Source organism: Geotrypetes seraphini, chromosome 6, assembly GCF_902459505.1.
Source record: "Geotrypetes seraphini chromosome 6, aGeoSer1.1, whole genome shotgun sequence".
Lineage (NCBI taxonomy): Eukaryota > Metazoa > Chordata > Amphibia > Gymnophiona > Dermophiidae > Geotrypetes > Geotrypetes seraphini.
Window position 1 is genome coordinate 143,276,434 of NC_047089.1, and position 21,961 is coordinate 143,298,394.

The window sequence follows — 21,961 nt, forward strand, 5'->3', positions numbered from 1 at the left end:
AGTACACTTTTTGCACTGTCCATAATGGAATCCTTGGATGACAACAACCTCACATGTGAGAATATACTGCCTACTTGTCCTAGGATAATATCTTAATCTCTTGATAAGTGAAAGTTTGAAAACAAAAATATAAAAAAAAACTAATCAGGCAACTGATCACATAACTTTCAAGAATAAATATACATCAAAGATAACACCACCTCACTAGATGCAGTGAAATTTTTAATCAATCAATAACCAACACGGCCACCTTTCACCCTCAGTATGCATCAAGGATTTAATGTAAACTACAACTGACACAAGATATTTTAATGACAATCTAAAAATCATGATAAAAACATTTAGAAATATATACAAACAAATATTTGTTAATATAGTAAAGCTTTAATACAGATGGAGACTGAATAAGAACAAATACCACCCAGCCTTTATGGTTAGTTGAACGATAACATCCAAATTTCTGACATCATTCTTAAGGATAAAAACAGAATCAATATTTTGCCAAAGAACAAAAACTTCACCTGTTGGAAATGGTCTGAAAGAAATGAACTAAACTATTCTAACACATGGATGCCAAGTTCTAAACACTTTACCCGCTAAAATAAATTAACAATGCTATGCATATCATATGCCACAATGATGTCTACCCAAATTAATATCACAGGATAAAGAATTCAATAAGCAGTACGAAAAAGGCTTTTGTACAGTGCCCTCTTATAAAACCTTGACTTCTCTTTTTGAACAGGTCAGTCATCCAAACCCCAATAAAATCCACACCATTTGGCCTGTTTTTGGGCCAAACTCTTTTTGAAGTTTCATTCTAGTAATTTTTTTTAGGTCACCACAAAATACCCAAAGAAGCCAGTTTAATAGAAATAAAAATTGAGAAAGTTGAGGAAAATTCACTGTTGTAGGGTGAGAGGGCTATAGTTTACATAAGGACAGTTGAGTAGAATGAAGAAACTGAGGTACCAGTACAGTTGCATGAATGCGTAGGACAGCCATTACTGTGCATGCTTATACACCTCACTGCCATCAGATGACCTCATCTATTTATGTGGCTGATTCATCCTGTTTGTCAACAGATAACAATTTCAATTAATGCTGGATTAACTTCTAAGCAATGTTACCTAGCAATGTTGTCACAGATTCCATGGCCTCCAAATTTTGCAGATTCTACTGGTGCTCCAGCTTTCCTGATCATGATTTTTAAAGTTAATCGTTTGCCTTTCATACCAGCTGTTTCAAGTCTTCGTTGGATCTCTTCTGAAAGATTCAGAAGGAAAGTTTCTGCTTCCTTAGGCTGAAAGAAGGAAACTAAATTAGAACTATAATTTTCAAAATTGTTTAAATATTGAGCACAAAATTTAATATTGATATTTATCAACTCAAATTTAATTTCTTAAACTACAACAGAGTCCCAATTATCTGATGTTCTGGATTACCTGATGGCTGCTAATCCAAGTGCCACTACTCCCTCCCCCTAACAGGATTAGACCCCCCCAACCAAGGCACCTCTCAAGTGCTTCCTCCTCCTACCCACATTTTATAGTCTCTGGTAGCCTAATAGTGAATTTGGGTAGGAGTAATGCCCTTGTGAGACTGCCACTAGAAGTCATGGCAGCCATTTTTGAAAGCGAATCCAGCATGGATAGGAGCAACTGGGAACTGAGGCAGCACTTGGGAGGTGGGTCTGTAAGGTGGGGCTGCTACTATTCAGGGGGGTGGGGGGGAGGAAGAGTAAGGGGGGAAGTAAGGGAAGGGGTGCCCCAATGCACAGCAATGCATAAAGCTAGTTATCGATAAAAACAAAAAAAAACTGTGGATGCTGATGTTCTGAGATTGATGAGCTCGGGCAGAGAGCAAGTGCGGCTGCATAGAGCTATCGACGGGAAGAGGAAGGCGGTGCTTGGATGTCTCTTGGAGGACCCTGACTTAGATACTGGATTTTGTGTACAACCCTTTGGATGACATGGAAGCTGTTTTATCAGCTTAAAAAACAAAACCCAAAGGACTAGTATAGCCAATAAATTCTAAAACAATATAAATAAAGGATTGGCTAAACATCCCTTAAAGGAGATGTGAAGGCTCAAAACTTGAATAATGGACATCAATATGAGCCTTTATAAATGGATGAGGGACTATAGGCTCGGGCAGTGCCTCATGGATGTCTAGCACCGGTGAGGGTTGCCCCATACATCATATAGTCCATATAAATATTAACACTCAATGAGAGTAAATGAAAGATAATCAATGCCTTATTAACTTTACCATCAAAGGTGAGGACTGATTGAAAAATAATGAAAAAATGTGAAAAAAATAAGTGAAAAAATAATAAAAATGAAAAATCTTAAACTGACGTCAATAAACTCCCAAAAACCACAAAATGTATATGAAATGGTTAAAGTGCAAGTGCTTAGAAAAAGTTCATATTGTGATACTCTAAAATTCCATATTATAAAAGTTAATATTACAAATCTTAGATGTTAAAAAAAGTCATTAGTCGAAATTTATAACAAACTGCAAACATAATTTAATCCATAGAGGAAAATGCATGTGAAGGTAAAAAATGTGTGGAAAAAAAAATCAATCGATAAAAATACAGTTTATAAATATAAAGTTCATAGCATTACTTGTATTGTGAAAAGCTCATCAAAAACTTCATAGATTTAAAATTCATAGCAACACTTATTCATAGCACTGTTTCTGTTGTAAAAGTTCATCATAATTTTGTTTAATACAAAAAAAATACTTAGCTGTGTCTTGTTGATGGACTATATGATGTATGGGGCAACCCTCACTAAGTCCAGTGCTAGACATCCATGAGGCATGGCCCGAGCCTATAATCCCTCGTCCATTTATAAAGGCTCATACTGATGTCCATTTTTATTCAAGTTTTGAGCCTTCACATTTCCTTCAAGGGATGAGGACTGTTTAGCCAATCCTTTATTTATATTATCAGCTTAAAGCCATTCACAGAGCAGCGAGGGACAAGGCAGGAAGCGAAAAACTCATACCTGCCTGCTTGCCACTCTGCTGCTACCGGAGCCGGGGAGAAAGCCGGATGGAAGGGCAGGAGGCTGAAAGCCAGATGGAATGGCAGGAGGCTGAAACCTCTTGCCCTACAGCGCTGGACAGCCACAGAAATTAAGTTAGGGGGTTTCCTTACCTGCCTCCAGGTGGGGGGCCCTGTCTATCTCGGGTTGAGGGGTCCTGTTGGGGGGCCTTGCCTGCCTGCCACTAGGCCTGCCTTGTCTGTCCTGTTCTGTCCCGGCCTACCACTACACCAACAGAGGTGGGACAGGGTACAGAGCCTGGCAGGGAGGGGGACAGGGTGCAGAGCATGGCAAGGAGTGTGGGGTTGGGTGCAGAGCCTGGCAGGGAGAATTTGGTTCATGTTTTTTTTCTTCTTTTCCTCCTCAAAATCTTGGGTGTGTCTTATGGTCAGGTGCGTCTTATGGAGCGAAAAATATAGTAGTTTGAAAAGATTTGAAAAACTACAATGAATCCATCACTACCCGGAGCAGATTTAGCTCTGAGAGACTTCAATGCTGCCTGGAGTTCTATAAATGATATAGGCGCTTCAAGTTTTTCTTTTATATGCTTTGGAATTTTTGGCCCATTAATTAAAAAATTCTCTTCCTTCATTTTCTTTATTTGAATACAGCTCAGAAGAATATAAAGTTTTATAATAATCCAGAAATGCATTTAAAACATCCGCAATGTGGGTTTAAATTTTACATTTTTCATCCTTAAAGGCCGCAATCTTTACTCTTCTCTTTTTAGCTTTAAGATAATTAGCCAATACTCTTCCTGAGCATAAAAATGAAAAATCCGCCATATTTCCTTCAATCCAAATGAATGTATTAGATTATCCAGACCTAATGATTTTAATTGTTTACTCGGTTGTTTATCCATTATTGGATCCATGACAGCATTGAAGTCTCTAGGTACGATTAAATTAGTCGTAGCCAGTGATAGAATTATTTATGGAGTTTCCTAAAAGAAATCTGCCTGATTTGAGTTAGGTGCATAAATATTAAGAAGCGTCAGGTATCATTTCCTGAAGTCATATTAACATGGAGCCATCTTTCCATGGGATAGTTTATAGTTTATAGTTTATTCAATTTTTGATTAAACGCTTTTTCGTTTCTTCAAAGCGTTGTACAGAATAAAAATAACTTTACAGAAAAAAGTAAATAAAACATTTAATACAAACTTTTAAGATCAACATGACTGACGTATTAGGTAATTATAGACAGGCATGCAATAGACACGATTGGTAAAGGGGGAAAGAAATACAATTGATAAAATAAAAATAAGAAACATTTAAGGTAAACACAAAAGGAATTAGGGGGAAGGGTATAAATTAAAAACAAGTATCAATTATTTAATCTCTGAAATGTGCCTCTTTTTTTTTTTTTTTTTTCAGCCCGAAAGTTATCAAATGTAGCAGAAGTCTTCCTATTGACCAGGATTGCCACTTCAGCCTTTTTCCCTATTGCTGGTGCAAAAAAACAATGTTTTATCCACTATCCTTCTAATTTGGACACCTCAATTGTTGATAGATGGGTCTCTTGTATGAAATAAACGTCTGCCTTTTGCTATTTTAGAAAATTAAGTACCTTTTTTCCTTTTGATGGGATGATTGTGTCCATTAATGTTAAAGGAATAGAATTTTAAAGGCATTTGTTTAATACATGTTAATAGATGAACCCCTAATTTCCTTTTGACCAAATATAAACATATTATTTTCACACACATCCAGGACCCAAATCTAAAAAATCCCCCACTCCCTCCCCAAACCCATCCCATCATATAACATGAAAGCTTGTATGCAAACATATAGACCGATGACTACTGTCCTCCCCCAAGCACCCTAAAATCATCACCAAAATAACCCTCCATCTATTAATTGATATGAATAATTTATTTTCAATCCCCATAAAATTTCACCTTACAATAAAATTTAAAAGTAAGTTATCTTGTCTATGTATTCATTCAGAACACTATACAATATGGGGCTCATAATAAAAAATTTATTAAACGTCTAAAAAGTGGCCTAAATGGGTACATGGACAATCAAAAAGCCTGATCGTCCAAGTACCCATAACCAAAGCTGGTTTTAGACATATATAAAACTAGCTTAGGCCTTTCCCCTGCCTCTAAACGCATAGAGCGAAGAGGTGTTTTTAGAGGAGGGGAAAAGGCAGGAGGTGGGCCGACCTAGACAAAGGCGTACAGCAGGTATAACCAAAAGTTTAGGCAGGTTGCCTAGTCGGCACTTATACATTTGACTTAGACCAAGTCAAAACAGGTATACAGTGTTCTTCCTAGCGCCTTTTAGCCGGGTGCTCCGCCCAGCTAATTTAAGTGAGCGCCCAGCTGTCAACTGTCGCGAATCCTGCTGCCGCCGCTGCTCAACATTGAAGAGCTGCCAAAAGTTCAGCCGCCAAAAGTTTCCGCCTGACTTTTTTTTTTTTTTAAAACAGCAGCAAGCGACTTGAACCCGTGCTCTGGGGCTCTAACAGTACCACCGTCCATGCCGGCTTCCCTTCTCTTCCCTCCAAAACTGGAAGTTACGTCCCGACATCGACGGCAATGCGGGCCCAGGCTCCCCCCGGCATTAGCGCTCCCCTGTGGGTTCCCCCCCTGCTGGAAGTAACAAATTGCTCCAAATGGAATGGAGCTAGCTACCCCGCTGCTGCAACTTCCTTTGCCGCGGTGGGTGTGGGTGACCTCAAAGCCAAAGCAGAGTGGAGGAGAAGGAAGCAGATTGGGTTTCTCAGAGGTTGAAGCGGCGGGGGCTGTGCCTGATAGCTGATTCTTGCCACAGCTTGCAACTCATTCGCATCTCTGTGTTTGGGGCTCCTCGGCGAATCTTCTATTATCCAGTCCCAACTTTGCCATTGACCTTGCGCGAGTCCGAGAAAGGAGGGCACAAGCCTACAAAGCGTCTCGCAGAGCCTTCCATGACACCAGCGGCTCGGCGCGTGCAGCAGGGAGCAGAACAGAGCTCCACTCCTCCCCCTTCCAGCGGGGGAGCCTCTTTAAAAGGAACCGCACCGAGGCCGCTTTGTTTTTCCGGCGGCTCGGCGTGTGCAGCAGGGAGCAGAACACAGCTCCACTCCTCCCCCTTCCAGCGGGGGAGCCTCTTTAAAAGGAACCGCGCCGAGGCCGCTTTGTTTTTCCGGCGGCTCGGCACGTGCAGCAGGGAGCAGAACACAGCTCCACTCCTCCCCCTTCCAGCGCGGGAGCCTCTTTAAAAGGAACCGTGCCAATGGCGCTTGGCTGTTCGGCGTGCCGGCGAAGGCGCACGGCTAAGGCGCGTGCGCCTTAGTGAGCGCCTTTGTGAAGCGACTACCGAGAAGCAGACTAACCCTGACGCAGTCCAGTCACCTCCTTCAGCTGTCTAGCCCGCTTATATTCAGCGGCGAACCGTATTTCACTCTCCCAATTTGGAAGACTTGCCTCCTAACCTGATGCTTCCTCCACTGACCCTCTGACAAAACTGATAAGTATTTGCATGCTCCCTCTTTTGCATGTCTCTCTAATTTGCCTGTATAGCTAACAAGATTTGCTTGACCAACTACTTTAAGAACTTGCATGACTGGTTAACTATACAAATTGTTTTGTATAACTGATAAGTATCTGCATGATCAATCACTTTAAGAACTTGCATAATTGACCAACTCCACATGCTTTGCACACCCTACACCAACACGGCAAAGAAGAGGTGAGGGGCGAATCCGCTCCACCCCTCACCGAGTCAGGAAAAGCTGCAAGGAGCCTAACCGTATGAAACAAAGTGACACAGTGAAGCATCACAGCAGAAAGCCACATTTTCACCAGCAGACACACATACTAGCAATGGCAACCAGCACAGCTAGACCCACTCTCATCCTACAACTGCTCTTCCTACTCTTAACAAACCGGATAATAGCAGGTTACCACTTTTCCCCTATCCCAACATTGACAGCATCCTACAGACAAATCCAACCCTCCAGGAAACCTCTACCCCCCAGAAACCTGATACCATGCCCACTGGCTACCCACGAAACCATTCCCCCCACCTGGGGAAATAGACCACCTCCAAAAACCAAGTCAACAACTCAAAAACCTTGGTCACCCCCTAGAAACCTCCTCCATCCAAAGATTATCACCTTCCCTCAAACAAAATTCACCTCATTTGCCTGTGCATACATGAACATAAGATCAATTAGCCCAAAGGCAGACCTAATTAAGGACTGGATAACCAAAGAACAACTAGGTTGCCTCTTCCTAGCCGAAACCTGGCTCACCTCCGACTCAGACCCACGCATATCCGAACTCTGCCCCAAAGGATACAAACTAGAACTAGTCTGTCGGCAAAATAAGCAAGGTGGAGGACTGGCTATACTACTAAAAAACAACCTCATCCTAAAAGTCCTGGACAAACGTTCCTCCCCCCACATGGACCTGCTGGCCTGCCAACTATCCGATCACACACTCAAAGGTACCTTAACTTGCCTTCTCTGCTACATCTCTCCAGGCAAATGGAACACCTCCAAACACGATCTCGAAGACTTCATCTTCCAGAATTCACTAAACTCACCTCATAACTTACTCCTTGGAGATATTAATCTACACCTAGAAGACCATACCTCAAAACAAGTCGAGGAACTACTCTCATACCTCAACACACTTTCCTTCCAAATTCTCAACCCCCAACCCACGCATGAAAAAGGCCACCAACTGGATATTGCAGCATACTCAACCCAAAATTCCCACACATCAGATATCCACATCTCCAATGGATCCTGGCATCCCTCCCTCTGGTCAGATCACTACAAATACACCTTCAACATCAACTGGGCACAAAATAACAACAAACCTGCACCCCAAAAAACCTCATTCACAACTCACCAAAAAATCAACCCAACCACGTTCTGGGACAGAATAGACTCCGCTATAGGCTCCACAGATCCCAAGGAATTTATGCGCCACTGGCGCAACTTAAGCGAGACTACACTGAATGATCTAGCCCCACTAAAACTCAAAAACAGAATTTGCAGACCATCCGACAAATGGTTCGACAATGATCTGCTACAACTAAAAAGACATTGCAGACAATTTGAAAGAGCCTGGAAAAAGCAGAACCTTGAACAAACCAAAGCCGAATGGAGAAAACTAATCAAACAGTACAAGATTAAACTCAACGAAAAACGGAAAGCCTACCACTCCAAACTTGTTGGTACCGAATCCCCAGACACCAAAATGCTCTTCAAACTAGTAAAAAACCTCACAGACACCAGGCCTCTCTTAGCCACACAAGGAATCAACCCTCCAACAGACCACTACAAAAGAAAGATCACCACAATCAGATCCACCTTCAACAATTCATCAGCCTACCTCGATGAGATTAAAACAACACCTACTTCAGAAGACCCTATAGCAGCCGACAGAACTTGGACCACCTTCCCGCTGGTTCAATGGTCGGATATGGACCGTTTATTTAAAAAATATAGCAAAGCATCATGCGACCTAAACAACTGCCCCTCTTACATCCTTACAAACGCTACCCTGAAGTTCAGAGCCAACCTCGTGCATTGGATTCAATTCACACTCACGGAAGGTCAATTCCCACTCGAACTAGGTGAGATTGTAATCACCCCTCTACTGAAAGATCTCAAAGGCCCAATAGATACCCCCACCAACTACAGACCCATCGCATCAATCCCACTTTATGCCAAATTAATAGAAGGACTGGTAGCGCATTACCTCACCAACTACCTAGAAAACCACAACATACTTCACCCCTCTCAATCAGGATTCAGATCCAGCTATAGTACAGAGACTTTATTAGCAACGCTGCTGGACACAGCCAGACAGCACCTTAGTAAAGGAGGAAGAATGTTACTAATCCAACTCGATCTCTCAGCAGCATTCGACCTAGTAGACCACACCATACTACTCCAGATACTGGACACCATAGGGATCTCCGGAGCAGTGTACAACTGGTTCCAAGGATTCCTGAAATCAAGATCCTACAGAGTCAAGTCAAACGACCTTAAATCGGAACCCTGGTCCAACCCCTGTGGAGTTCCACAAGGCTCACCACTATCGCCTATGCTCTTCAACCTCTTCATATCCTCCCTGGGCTTCACTCTTGACTCTTTAAACGCAACTTCTTTCAGCTACGCAGACGACATAACCATACTCTTCCCCTTCGATACCCTAGACCCCACTTCTTTAAGCAAGATAATAACAATACTAGAAGCAGTGGAAGATTGGATGCTAAAACACAAACTGAAACTGAATTCAGACAAAACAAATTTCCTACTACTCGAAAAAGACAAAACCTCATCCACAACAGAATTAGTAATTAACGCCACCAAATACCCCATACAACCTTCCCTCAAAATCCTTGGAGTGACGATAGATAGATGCTGCACAATGCAGACACAAATCAATATAACTACGCAAAAAGCATTTTTCACCATGCACAACTTCCGAAAAATAAGAAAACTCTTCGAAAAAGACCACTAGAGGATCATAGTTCAATCCCTTGTCCTAGGACTAGTGGACTATTGCAACATCCTCTATCTTCCATGCCCCACAAACTTGCTAAACCAATTGTAGACCATTCAAAACACAGCCCTCAGATTGATCTACTCCCTTGGAAAATTTGACCATATCACCAATGCCTACCTAACCTCTCACTGGTTACCAATAAATGCCCAAATCCAATTCAAATTTTATTGTCTACTATACAAAGCAATAAACGGATCCGCACCCACCTACCTTAACAACCGCCTTAATTTCAACTGCTCATCCAGAACAAGAAGAACCAAGAACCTATTCACCTATCCCCCCACTCAAGGAAACTCAGTGAAAGAAGATGTATGACGGCCTCCTAGCAACGCAGGCAGCAAAACTGGATCCCTTTATCTCCAATCTGCTGTCAACAACTATCGACTTTAAATCATTCCGAAAGGAAATCAAAACCCTACTGTTCAAAAAAACTACACAACCCCCCAACCGAACCTAACAAGCAACCAAGCCTAAACCTTCTCCTAAATTTGTAAATTCCGGCATCTATTATGTAAGCTTCATCCAATTATAACTTCCTAGAAAACCCCAGCTATCCCCCTCTATTCTACGCCTGATCTGTATACATCCCTTGAATTGTAACTTCCTGGATATGTCCAGCTGTCTTACACTGTAATCCGCTTAGAACTGCAAGGTAAAGGCGGAATATAAGTCACTAATGTAATGTAATGTACGCGCCTGTAAATGGGCCTCTGTCTATGTGCCTTGAAACTTTAGTTTACTGTTGTGATTTGGAGAGGAGGGGGTTTAATAAGAGACAGGGTCAGCCTGGAGCAAGCAGTCATGGTTCTGTGCAGCAGAGGAGGTGGGGGGGCATAGAAAGCAGCCATGGGAGAGGACAGAGAAAGCAGCCACAGCAGAGGAAACAGGACCAGCCGGCAGGCAGAGCTGCAATCCTGCGCAGCTTTTCTTATAATTAATACTGGCTAGCAGAGATGGCAATGGGGTGAGGTAAGGACAAAGAATAGCTGCATGCTGATTGGGAGCTTGGGGAAGGGAGCTAGATAGACAGGAGCTAGATAGACAGGAGTAAAGGAGGGCAGAAAGAGAAACAGGAGCAAGAGGGTCAGAGAGAGACAGGAGCAAAGGAGGGCAGGGAAACAGGAGCAGTTCCCTCAGGGCAGGAAAAGACATAGCCATGGGTTGGCCCAAGCCCACCCAGCAGCCAAACATCTCTGATCTAGCTGGATGGGATCCCCAGGCCCTGCTAGCTAAAAACTCCAAAAACCTCTCCCTCCTGCATATTTTTTTTAAAGTTTAGATCTTCACCAGCAGCAAGGTTATAATCATCATATATAATAACACACTAGCCGCGCATGCACACTTCTATCTGTGTGTTCTGTGATCAGTAGGTCTGTGGCTGCAGGAGTGCGCATGTGCGAGTCCCCAGCCTTCTTCCCAGCACCTACCTTGGCCGTCAGCAGCGGCGGCTCCTCTCACGAGCCCTCAGCGCTGCTTTCAGCTCCTGCTGCAAGGGCCCACGCCAAGCCATCCGCCCTTTGCTCTGCCCCTAAACTCCCACGCAGCCGACCTTGGAATCGCTTTTAAAATCTTCAGGCGTGATTTTCTCGAGGGCCAAATATAATTACACTGAGGGCCAGATTTGGCCCATGGGATTGAGTTTGACATCCCTGTCCTAGAGGAACAGAAGCTAAAACAATCTCTAAGGGGTACAAAATTAAACTTATCATTTTTAAAATTTTTATAATCACTATTTATTTGCTGATTTTAACTGATTGAAAATAGTAAAAAAGTGAATATGGCTGTTACACATGTCTGGAGACCCTTCAAATTGCTTCATTACTTTTCTTAAGTTATTAAAAGCTGAAATGGTTTAATGATTTGCTAGGCCTTTAGCTAATTCCATGGTTGAACACTCTGCTCCTTCTAACCCATTCAGTTTGTGACTTTCATTAATAAGGGTTCCTCTAAGCAACAGTCTTAGTATTTGAAAATGAAGATAATTCACTCATATAGCAAGAGAAAACAGCAAAAAAAATCTCTAAAATGTTTTCAATAAGCAATTTAACTTTTCTCTCCATCTTCCACCCATATTGTATCTATCATAAAAATATGTTATAACCACCCCCTTCCCCTTTTACAAAGCTGTACTAGCGGTTGCCACTGCGGCAACTGCCCCAAAGCCCATAGGGATTTAAAGGGCTTTTTGCCATGCAGCTTTTTAAAAGAGATGGTAAGTAGAAATCATGAAATTCCCACACATATTGTGATGTTCAATTTACCTGTGTAAACCGTATCCCATAGTTGATCTCAGCAGAAACAGATTTTCTTTCCTTCTCTTTTTGAATAGGTCTATCATCCAAACCCCGACAAAATCGGTACAGCATTTGGCCTGTTTTGGGGCCAAACTCTTTTTGAAGTTTCATCATAGCAATGTTTTGTAGGTCATCACAAGTTTTAATTCCCAAAGAAGTCAGTTTACTTTCCATTGTCCTACCAACTCCTAAGAGTTAAAAGAAATAATAAACAAACGGAAGTGTTATTTTGAGCTGAAGAATGTGAGATATTAGTTACAAGTTTGTTTCTTTTTTTCCTAATATTCCATTTTGGCCCAGAATTTTTCTCCTGTTCCACTGGATGTTTTCTCAATCAAAGTGGCCTTTACATTAGGCTACAGAAATTTCATGTGCAACTACTTAAGGATTTATTACCTATCCAGTTGCTTCACTCCAGTCAACCTAGCCTGGAAAGCTAGGATTGTCCAGAAAAAACTAACTCCCCCTTTTACAAAAGCGTAGTACAGTTTTTAGCGCCAGCTGTGGCGGTAACAGCTCCTACTCTAATAGGAATTCTACGAGTGTCTGAGCTGTTACCACTGCAGCCAGCACTAAAAATTGTGCAACGCTTTTATAAAAGGCGGGGGGTTAAAGTTGTAAAAACTGAATTTGATTGTGCTTGATCAGAAAATAATTTAAAAAGTTTTTTTAAGCCCATTCTGGGGTCCCTCAAAGACACTGATTACATAAAGCTCCGTATTTCTTAAAATTTGCTATTATTTTTGGTTAATGGAGCAAATTTCTTGGTATATCTATAACCTATGTTTTCACACACATCAATGATACATTGATAAAATGATATTTTATGCCAAAGTCTGTTGTCTCCAATATGCTTATTATAAAACAAGTGGTAACGGATTCTTTATATCCCCACTAATTACACCCCCTTTTTTTTACAAAACCGTAGTGTGGTTTTTAGCGTCAGCCGTGGCGGTAACAGCTCCAATGCTCATAGAATTCCTATGAGTGTCGGAGTTATTACCACTGTAGCCAGCATTAAAAACCACGCTACAGTTTTGTAAAAAATATGGGGGGGGGGAGCGGAGTGTTACAAACACAAAAGAATAGGAAAACATTCTTCTGTCATCAAATAATGATAAAGACATTTTATACATAAAACCTAGCAGAATTTTATTAAATGAACCTTCAATATCTACACTTTATTGTGGGAAACAGAAATTTAACATACTTTGCTAATAGCTAAACAACATGTACACTTTGGTATAGTTATCTACAATGGCGTTCCAAACACTCAAGCATTCAATGTGTTCTTGAGACAGTCAAGATGCGGTTCAACTCCTTGCAAGAAGGCCTCACACAGCGTTTGTACATGTTTCGCTATTAAATTTCTGTTATTTTTCACAATAAAGTAGTTTACTCTTGTACATCTGCCACAGTTATAGCCAAACAGCAGGTATAAACATTAGACTTTAAGATAAAATATATTTAATAAGCCTAGTGCAAAATGTTTGCATTTTCTTTCTTGTTTTCTGGTAAAAATGAATTCAAGTTTTCCATCATCAAAAATTAGAATGCTCTATATATGTTGTACAATTTTGTTAACAGCATAACAGTAATAAAAATACCAAATATCAACAAATACAATGAGTGAGGTAAACTCAAAATCAGCAAACTGTAACTTAATAATAAAAGAATCCCATTAAACAGTTTCAAAAATATACTTCAGAGATTTTTAAAAAGGGTTCCAGGGGAGATTCGAGAAATTACAGACCAGTAAGCCTGACCACAGTGCCAGGCAAAATAGTGGAAACAATTATAAAAAATAAAATTATTGAACATGTAGACAAACATGATTTAATGAGACAGAGTCAGTATTGGTTCAGCAGAGGGAGTTTTTGCCTCACCAATTTGCTTGACTTCTTTGAAGGTGTGAATAAACAGGTGGATAAAGACGAGCCAGTTGATGTAGTGGAGGATACCATGCAGGAAGATAGAGGGGAAGACTCACCGGATCACAGACAAGACAGATCAAAAGGGACACAAGAGGGAAGGAAATGCAAGAAAGGAACAGGCCACAAATTCAAGTGTGTGTACACAAACGCAAGGAGCCTAAGGAATAAGATGGGTGAATTAGAAGCTATGGCACAAAAAGATAACAAGGACCTCATCGGCATCATGGAAACATGGTGGACTGAGGAAAACGTCTGGGACACTGTGCTACCGGGATACAAACTATACTGCAGAGACAGAGTGGCTCAAAAAGGTGGGGGCATTGCCATATACGTCAAAGAGGGAATTAAATCTACTGGAGAGAACACACCACAACACACGGATAAAGTTAGAGTCTCTATGGGTCAAAATTCCAGGAACAAATGGACTGGAAACGAAGATCGGCATCTACTACCAATCCCCAGGGCAGTACGAAGAAATTGATGGAGAAATGATGGACGAGATTAAACGCAATTGCAAGGGAGGCAATGCAGTTATCATGGGTGACTTCAACTATCCGGGGATAGACTGGAACCTAGGCACCTCCGGCTGCGCTAGGGAGACCAAGTTCCTGGATACTGTAGGCGATTGCTTCCTGGAACAACTTGTCAAGGAAAATACAAGAGGATGACCTTTTCACTTACCCTGCACTACTGCACCTTAACTGCTGCACTCTTAATGTTGAATCTTTCGGTTTTTCCTATTGGTTTCCTGTGCTTCTCATCGCCTGTGCTCTCTCCTCCCGCTGCCACAAAGCGGCAGCGCTACTGACCTCGCCCACAAAGTGCCGCTCATCGCCTGTGCTCTCTCCTCCCGCTGCCACAAAGCGGCGGCGCTACTGACCACGCCCACAATGTGCCGGTACATGCTCTATATCTTGGGCTAGCTTGCATCGCTCGGCACGCACCCAAGGAGCGCGCTTAAGGAGCAGGTTCTGCTCTTTAGTGCGCTCCTTCGTGCGTCTCCTAAGTGCTGCTCCATTAGTAGTTTTATTGTGAGGTTCATATCGATGCAAAGCTTTATAAACTTTCTTATTTTGGTCTTAATATTATTTAATTCCCTTGCTTTTAATATGACACTTATTAGCTCACAAATTCCAGTTCATTGGGGTCATCGCTCTAATCCTCCTAAACACAACTGTTTTTCTGCTTGTCAGAAGTCTAATCTAATTTTTCCAATTCCTTCTGGACACTTATCTACTAAGCAAGTTAAGACATCTAAAGTTGGACTATCAATGTCCGCTGTTTAAAATCTAAATATCACTTACTCCAAAATAATTACGATATACTTTGTATCACCAAAACATGGCTAGCGGAAGGTGAGGAAAGCTATGTTGCCTTTGCCTGCCCCCCCGGGCTACTGTTACCAGTTTAATCACCGAAAAGGTAAAAAGGGAGGTGGTTTAGCAATAATCCACAGAGATTCCTTGCTCTCTAAGATAGAATTATCTTCCCCTAGCAATATCCTAGAATCTATCCAATTTAAAATAAAATCCAGCTCTTCATTAGATCATTTACTACTTTATCTCCCACCTCCGGTTAATAACCAATTATTAATCTTACTTCAATCTGCTATTTTTGATTTTTGCATTTTATCCCTCAACTCTATCATCTTAGGAGATTTTAATATTCATTTTGATGATCTTAATAATACTTTTACCTCAGATATTTTTACTCTCTTAAAGGATTTAAACCTCAGCCCATTGGTAAACTCTCCCACGCATATAGCAGGGCACACTCTAGACATGGTTCTTGTTCCATCACCACTCAAAGATCGATTTCAAGTTACGGCTTGCAAACAATTCCCCTGGACTGATCATTTTCTTATTAGTTTCTCTCAGTCCATTAGGTTTAATGCCCTAATTCTTCATCCTAAGACAATAACTTCTCGTGATTTCACAAAAATGGATGATGCTTCCATTTCAGCAATCTTTGAATCTAAATTAGCAGAATTATCAGAATCATCTTTTGAAGAGAAAGTTGCCCCATGGAAGGCTTCGCTTACTAAACTTTTAGATATCTTAGCGCCCTATGTTACCTATACCATTTCTCCACGTAAGCAAAAGAACCCTTGGTATAGTTCTAATCTTATCCTTATAAAAAAACAACTGAGATCCCTTGAGAGAAAATGGCGTAAAAACAAAACCCTACACAACCTAAATAAATTCAAGGAACAAGCTAACTTTTATAAAGCTGAGATCAACAGATCAAAAAAAGAATACTATTCCAAACAAATCAAAAAAGCTAAAAATACTTCTACATTATTTTCTATTACTAAAGCATTAACCACTCAGAGGACATCGTCCAAATTGACAGCTTCACCTCCTTCAGCTCAAGCAATTGCTTCTTATCTTATCAAGAAAGTCCAAAGAATCAGAGACTCCATTTCTCAGCCAAGTACCGCCAGCTTAAACCGTACTTTCCCTTTCACAGTAAACATCGTTAAAAAATCTGAAACTATAACTCTTCCCCTCTCCAAATGTGCAAAATTTACCCTACCCACTCTTCAAGAACTACAGAGAACCTTAAAAACCTTAAACATAAATGGTTCCAATTCAGAGATTATTCCACCAATTTTTCTAAAACGTTTCTTTTCATCCTTTGGACCTGATATTTTAAATCTGATCTGTACTAGTTTAAGTACAGGCACTCTTCCAAAAGTATGTAAAGAACCAGTTATCCATCCTATTATCAAAGACTATACAATCAGTTCTCAAGAAGTTTCAAACTATCGACCTATTTCAAATATTCCATTCCTGGCAAAGCTTACAGAAAAAATAGTTTTCCATCAAATTTCAGATTTTGTAGAACAAACTAAAGTGCTCCATCCAAACCAAACCGGATTCTGTCAACATCATTCCACAGAACTTTCACTTATTGGGTTGACCACTAAAATTCTTTATCACCTCGACCATCACCAATCTGTTTTACTTATTTCTTTAGATCTATCATTGGCATTTGATACGATAGATTATAAGCTTCTTCTGTCCCGATTGAGTGAAATTGGCATTAAAGAGCAGGTCTTGGACTGCTTTTTATCTTTTTTTACAGATCGTTCTTCCAAGGTAGAGTTTAATTCTACAACGTCTGACTCATTTACAACTGATTATGGGATTCCTCAGGGTTCTATTTTATCTCCCTTACTTTTCAATATTTTTCTGGCCCCCCTATTGACATTAGGGCAATCTATAGGGTTTACAATGTTTGCCTATGCAGATGATGTCCAACTAATACACCCGATAGATCTAAATGATCCTTTAAAAATAAAGTTTATAAACCAAAAATTGGAAAAGATTAACTCTTGGTTGGACGTACATATGCTTTCGTTGAACATTGAAAAATCTAAAGTAATTATTTTTCCCAACAAGGAAGGACTTTTTTTTTGAAATCTCCTCTTACTTTCAAATCTCAACCTATTACTTGGAGTAACTTTTGATAATAAATTCAATTATCACCTTCATATCAATACAGTGGTCCAACGTTGCTTTTATAAGCTACGTATGATCAGATCATTATCGAAACTATTAGATGCCGCAGCTTTGAATATTTTGATTCACTCTCTTGTGATTTCGTGCATCGACTATTGTAATGCCCTTTATAAGGGTATAACTAAAAAAGAAATATGAAGACTTCAGATAATACAAAACACCGCTGTAAAAATCATATTCAATGCAAAGAAATCGGACCATGTCACCTCCTTGTTGCAAGAAGTCCACTGGTTACCAGTGGAACACAGAATCACTTACAAAATTCTTCTGTTAACATTTAAGACTAGACAAAACAATCAACTGGAATTTATAAATAATCTTCTTACCCCTTATATTTCTTCTAGGTCCTTAAGATCTACAGCTATACCGTCTCTGAAGTTTATATACACAATGAGATCTACCATCTTCTCTGTCACTGCCCCCTCTCTTTGGAATAGTATTCCAAATTTTTTACACGAAGAATCAAATCTTAATAACTTTAAGACGAAGCTAAAAATATTTCTCTTCCGTGATGCCTTTGAGGCCTAACTGTCCTTTTAAGGGCAATTATGTGAATATACTACTGAGCTTACAGCAGCCCTCCCTCTTGTTTTTTCCTTAATTGTTTTCTTTTACTTTGCCTCATGTAGTTCTTGCCTTTTACCCTATGTTCTTGTTTGTCTGTGTTTTTAATAGTTTTTAAAAGTTTTTAAAGTTAGAGTTTGGTGACGTAGTGTCACGTCAAACTTTTATTTTATTTAAAGTTTGTCCTTTGTTTTTACAAATTTGTACACCGCCTAGAAGACTGATTGGGCAGTATAAGAAATTTTAAATAAACTTGAAATTTGAAACTTGAGTCAATGCAATTCTGGACTTAACCTTTTCCTATCATAATAAATTTTACGTTACGCTGGTTCCAATCGTAATTATTTTAGCAAAGTTTTATATTATTCACTGTTATCATTTACAGCTATTGAAAACATAATGTAAATAATTCATAAGTCTGTAAATTCAAATATTTTGTATTCCTGGCTCTTTATTAGTCCATACAAACTGTTTATCCACTGTCTATGTCATTTTTGGAAAGTACCGTCATCCGGGACACAGGATAGGAAAAGGTTAATTCTAAATGGACTGCGAGGACCTGCATAAGGTGTAGAAGTAGAAGGGATGCTGGGAAACAGCGATCACAAATGATCCGCTTCGACCTGGACGCAGGGGCGAAACATTGGTCCAGAACGGCGGCCACGGCACTGAACTTCCGAAAAGGGAATTACAAAGAGATGAGACTCATGGTGGGGGAAGAAGAACAAGAAGAGGTTAAGAACTGTTAAAACACAAGCTTGGTCCCTTTTTAAGGACACTGTCACCGAGGTGCAAAATCTATATATACCGCGTATCAACAAGGGATCCAAGAGGAAAAAGAACAAGGAACCGGCGTGGCTACTGTAGGGGTGAAGGAAGTGATCAGAGACAAGAAAACTTTGTTTAAGGAATGGAAAAGATCAAGAACGAACGAAAACTGGAATAAGCACAAACACTATCAATGCAGGTGCCATAAGGCGGTAAAAGGGGCCAAAAGAGACTACGAGAAAAATATAGCTAAGAAGGCGAAAAACTTTAAGCCATTCTTTCGATGTATTAAGGGGAAACAACCCACGAAGGAAGCGGTGGGACCGTTGGGTGACCATGGAATAAAGAGAGCGCTAAAGGAGGACAAAGCAATCGCCGACAAACTGAACACATTTTTTGCGTCTGTATTTACCGAAGAGGATATATACAGCATACTGGAACCCATTAGGCTATATGCTATAAACGAAGACAGGAAACTGACAGGGTTGACGGTCAGTCTAGAACAGGTATGTAGGCAGATCGATAGGCTTAAGAGCGATAAGTCCCCGGGACCAGATGGCATCCATCCGAGGGTCATCAAGAACTGAAAGGGACTATAACTGTTTCAACTAATAGCCAATCTGTCGATCAAATTGGGAAAGATTCTGGAAGACTGAAAGGTGGCAAATGCTACGCCGATCTTCAAAAAAGATTCGAGGGGAGATCTAGGAAACTACAGACCGGTGAGTCTGACCTCGGTACCGGGAAAGATGGTAGAGGCGCTGATAAAGGACCGCATCATTGATCACCTTGATGGACACGATCTGATGAGGATCAGCCAGCAAGGTTTCAGCAAAGGCAGATCTTGATTGACAAACTTGCTGCACTTCTTCGATGGAGTAAACAGGCAGATAGACAAGGGCGACCCGGTCGACATTATATATCTAGATTTTCAGAAGGTATTCGACAAGGTTCCACATGAACAACCGCTTTGAAAAATTGCGAGCCATGGAATAAAGGGTAAAATATTCATGTGGATTAAAAACTGGTTGACAGATAGGAAACAGAGAGTGAGGGTAAATGGACAATACTCGGACTGGAAAAGCGTCACGAGTTGAGTGCCGCAGGGTTCAGTGCTTGGACCCTTGCTCTTCAACATATTTATAAATGACCTGGAAATTGGTACAACGAGCAAAGTGAGTAAATTTGCGGACGATATGAAGTTATTCAGAGTAGTGAAGACACAGAAGGATTGCGACATGGCAAATAAGGTTTAACTTGGATAAGTGTACGATGATGCATGTCGGTAACAAAAGTCTTATACACGAATACAGGATGTCTGGTGAGGTACTTGGAGTGATCCCCCAGGAAAGAGACTTGGGAGTACTGGTCGACAAGTCGATGAAACCGTCCGTGCAATGCGTGGCAGCTGCAAAAAGGGCGAACAGAATGCTAGGAATGATTAAGAAGGGGATCACGAGCAGATCAGAGAAGGTTATCATGCTGCTGTACCGGGCCATGGTATGCCCCCAACTGGAATACTGCGTCCAGCACTGGTTGCCGTACATGAAGAAGGACATGGTACTGCTCAAAAGGGTCCAGAGAAGAGCGACTAAAATGGTTAAGGGGCTGGAGGAGTTGCCGTACAGTGAGAGATTAGAGAAACTGGGCCTCTTCTCCCTTGAAAAAAGGAGATTGAGAGGGGACATGATCAAAACATTCAAGATAATGAAGAGAATAGACTTAGTAGATAGAGACAGGTTGTTCACCCTCTTCAAGGTAGAGAGAACGAGAGGGCACTCTCTAAAGCTAAAAGTGGATAGATACTGTACAACCGTAAGGAAGTTCTTCTTCATCCAGAGTGGTGGAAAACTGGAACGCTTTTCCAGAGGCTGTTATTTGGGAAACACCCTCCAGGGATCCAAGATAAAGTTAGACAAGTTCTTGCTGAACCAGAACGTATGCAGGTAAGGCTGGTCTCAGTTAGGGCACTGATTATTATTATTATTTTTTTATTTATAAGATTATTCATTTATTACAACAAATAAAAACTATAAGCAAATACAAATCAGTTCCAAGAAACAATAAAATCATACATTAACTATTTCTAGTCCACATTATTAAGACTATTGTTATTACCCAGTGGGGGAGCACCTATGAAATAATACATATAAAAGGAAAATATATAACATAAATAATCACCTTATCTGCAGGCAGGATATTGTTCAACTTCTTTTTAGGTCTCCTCTCTTCAAACCTCTAAATTAGTCTGGGGTAAATTATCCAATTTAGATTTATCTTGCAAAAATATTTCCAACTGCGATGGATCAACAAAAATGTATTTATTGTTCTCATATGTGACCAAGCATTTACAGGTAAATTTAAGAAAGAATAAAGCTCCCAAAGCTAGGACCCGAGCCTTTAGCTGTAGAACTGTTTTCGTCTATACTGTGTTTGCTTGGAGACATCAGGGAACACATTTATATATTGCCCGCAGAACAGGGTCTGTCTATTTGAAAAATAAAGTTTAAGAACAGCTTGCTTCTCTAATTCGGTTTTGAAGGTGACCAACAGGGTAGCTCTTTTAGTAATATAGTCATTAGATGACTCCAAAAATTGTGATATATTTAAACTGTCTGAGGATACAAGCTGATCTGTTCCCCCTTCTTCTGATATAATCTTAGAGCTTCTCGGGCCATAATACAAATTATCAGGAAGAAAACCTTCTGCCTGATTATAATTAAGAATATCTTTTAGATACATCCTGAGGAGCTCAATTGGGGACAAATAATGAAAACAAGGAAAGTTCAAAAAGCGAAGATTCCTGGATCTCACAGCTTTTTCCATTTTTTCTAACTGAACATGAATCAAGGTATTATCCTTCACATTAGATGTTAAACAAGACTGGATCACAGATACAGACGTCTCAACCTTCTCAATTCTTTTCTCCATTAACTCTAACTGAGTTCCCTGTTCGTTCACCTTCTTAGTAATATCAGTAGAAAATTGGCAAAGATGTACGACTGTGGTCTGTAACGAGCTCTCAATTCTGTTAACCAATGTCCAAAGATCTTGTAATGTTATAACTTTATCACCCCCCTCCCGGGGATGTTGAAGAGCACTGAGGCATTTGAACAGGAGTTAACACCGTTTTAGATTTCTCAAACAACACTAAAGTTGAGTCCAGATCAGTTAGTTTAGGAGAAATTTTCTCTACTCCAACTTCGGGTGTAGAGTTAATTTTCTCTAGTATACTTAAGACAGGTTGGGGTGGAGGAGAAGGTTCGCCAGAGGAGAGTGAGGCAGAATGGGACTGGAGGTCAAT

General features: G+C 40.5%; 1 protein-coding gene across 5 annotated transcripts in view; it reads right to left on the minus strand.

Moving 5' to 3' along the window:
• Positions 1–21,961, minus strand: part of REV1 (REV1 DNA directed polymerase) — a 401,814-nt gene that overhangs the window by 128,532 nt on the left and 251,321 nt on the right. For all 5 annotated transcript variants that reach the window (XM_033948190.1, XM_033948189.1, XM_033948188.1 and 2 more), the window contains 2 exons: positions 11,835–12,055; positions 1,131–1,303 (listed from right to left, as the gene is read on the minus strand). In XM_033948190.1, coding sequence (XP_033804081.1) covers positions 1,131–1,303; positions 11,835–12,055 — 394 coding nt within the window. The remainder of the gene's footprint in view (positions 1–1,130; positions 1,304–11,834; positions 12,056–21,961) is intronic.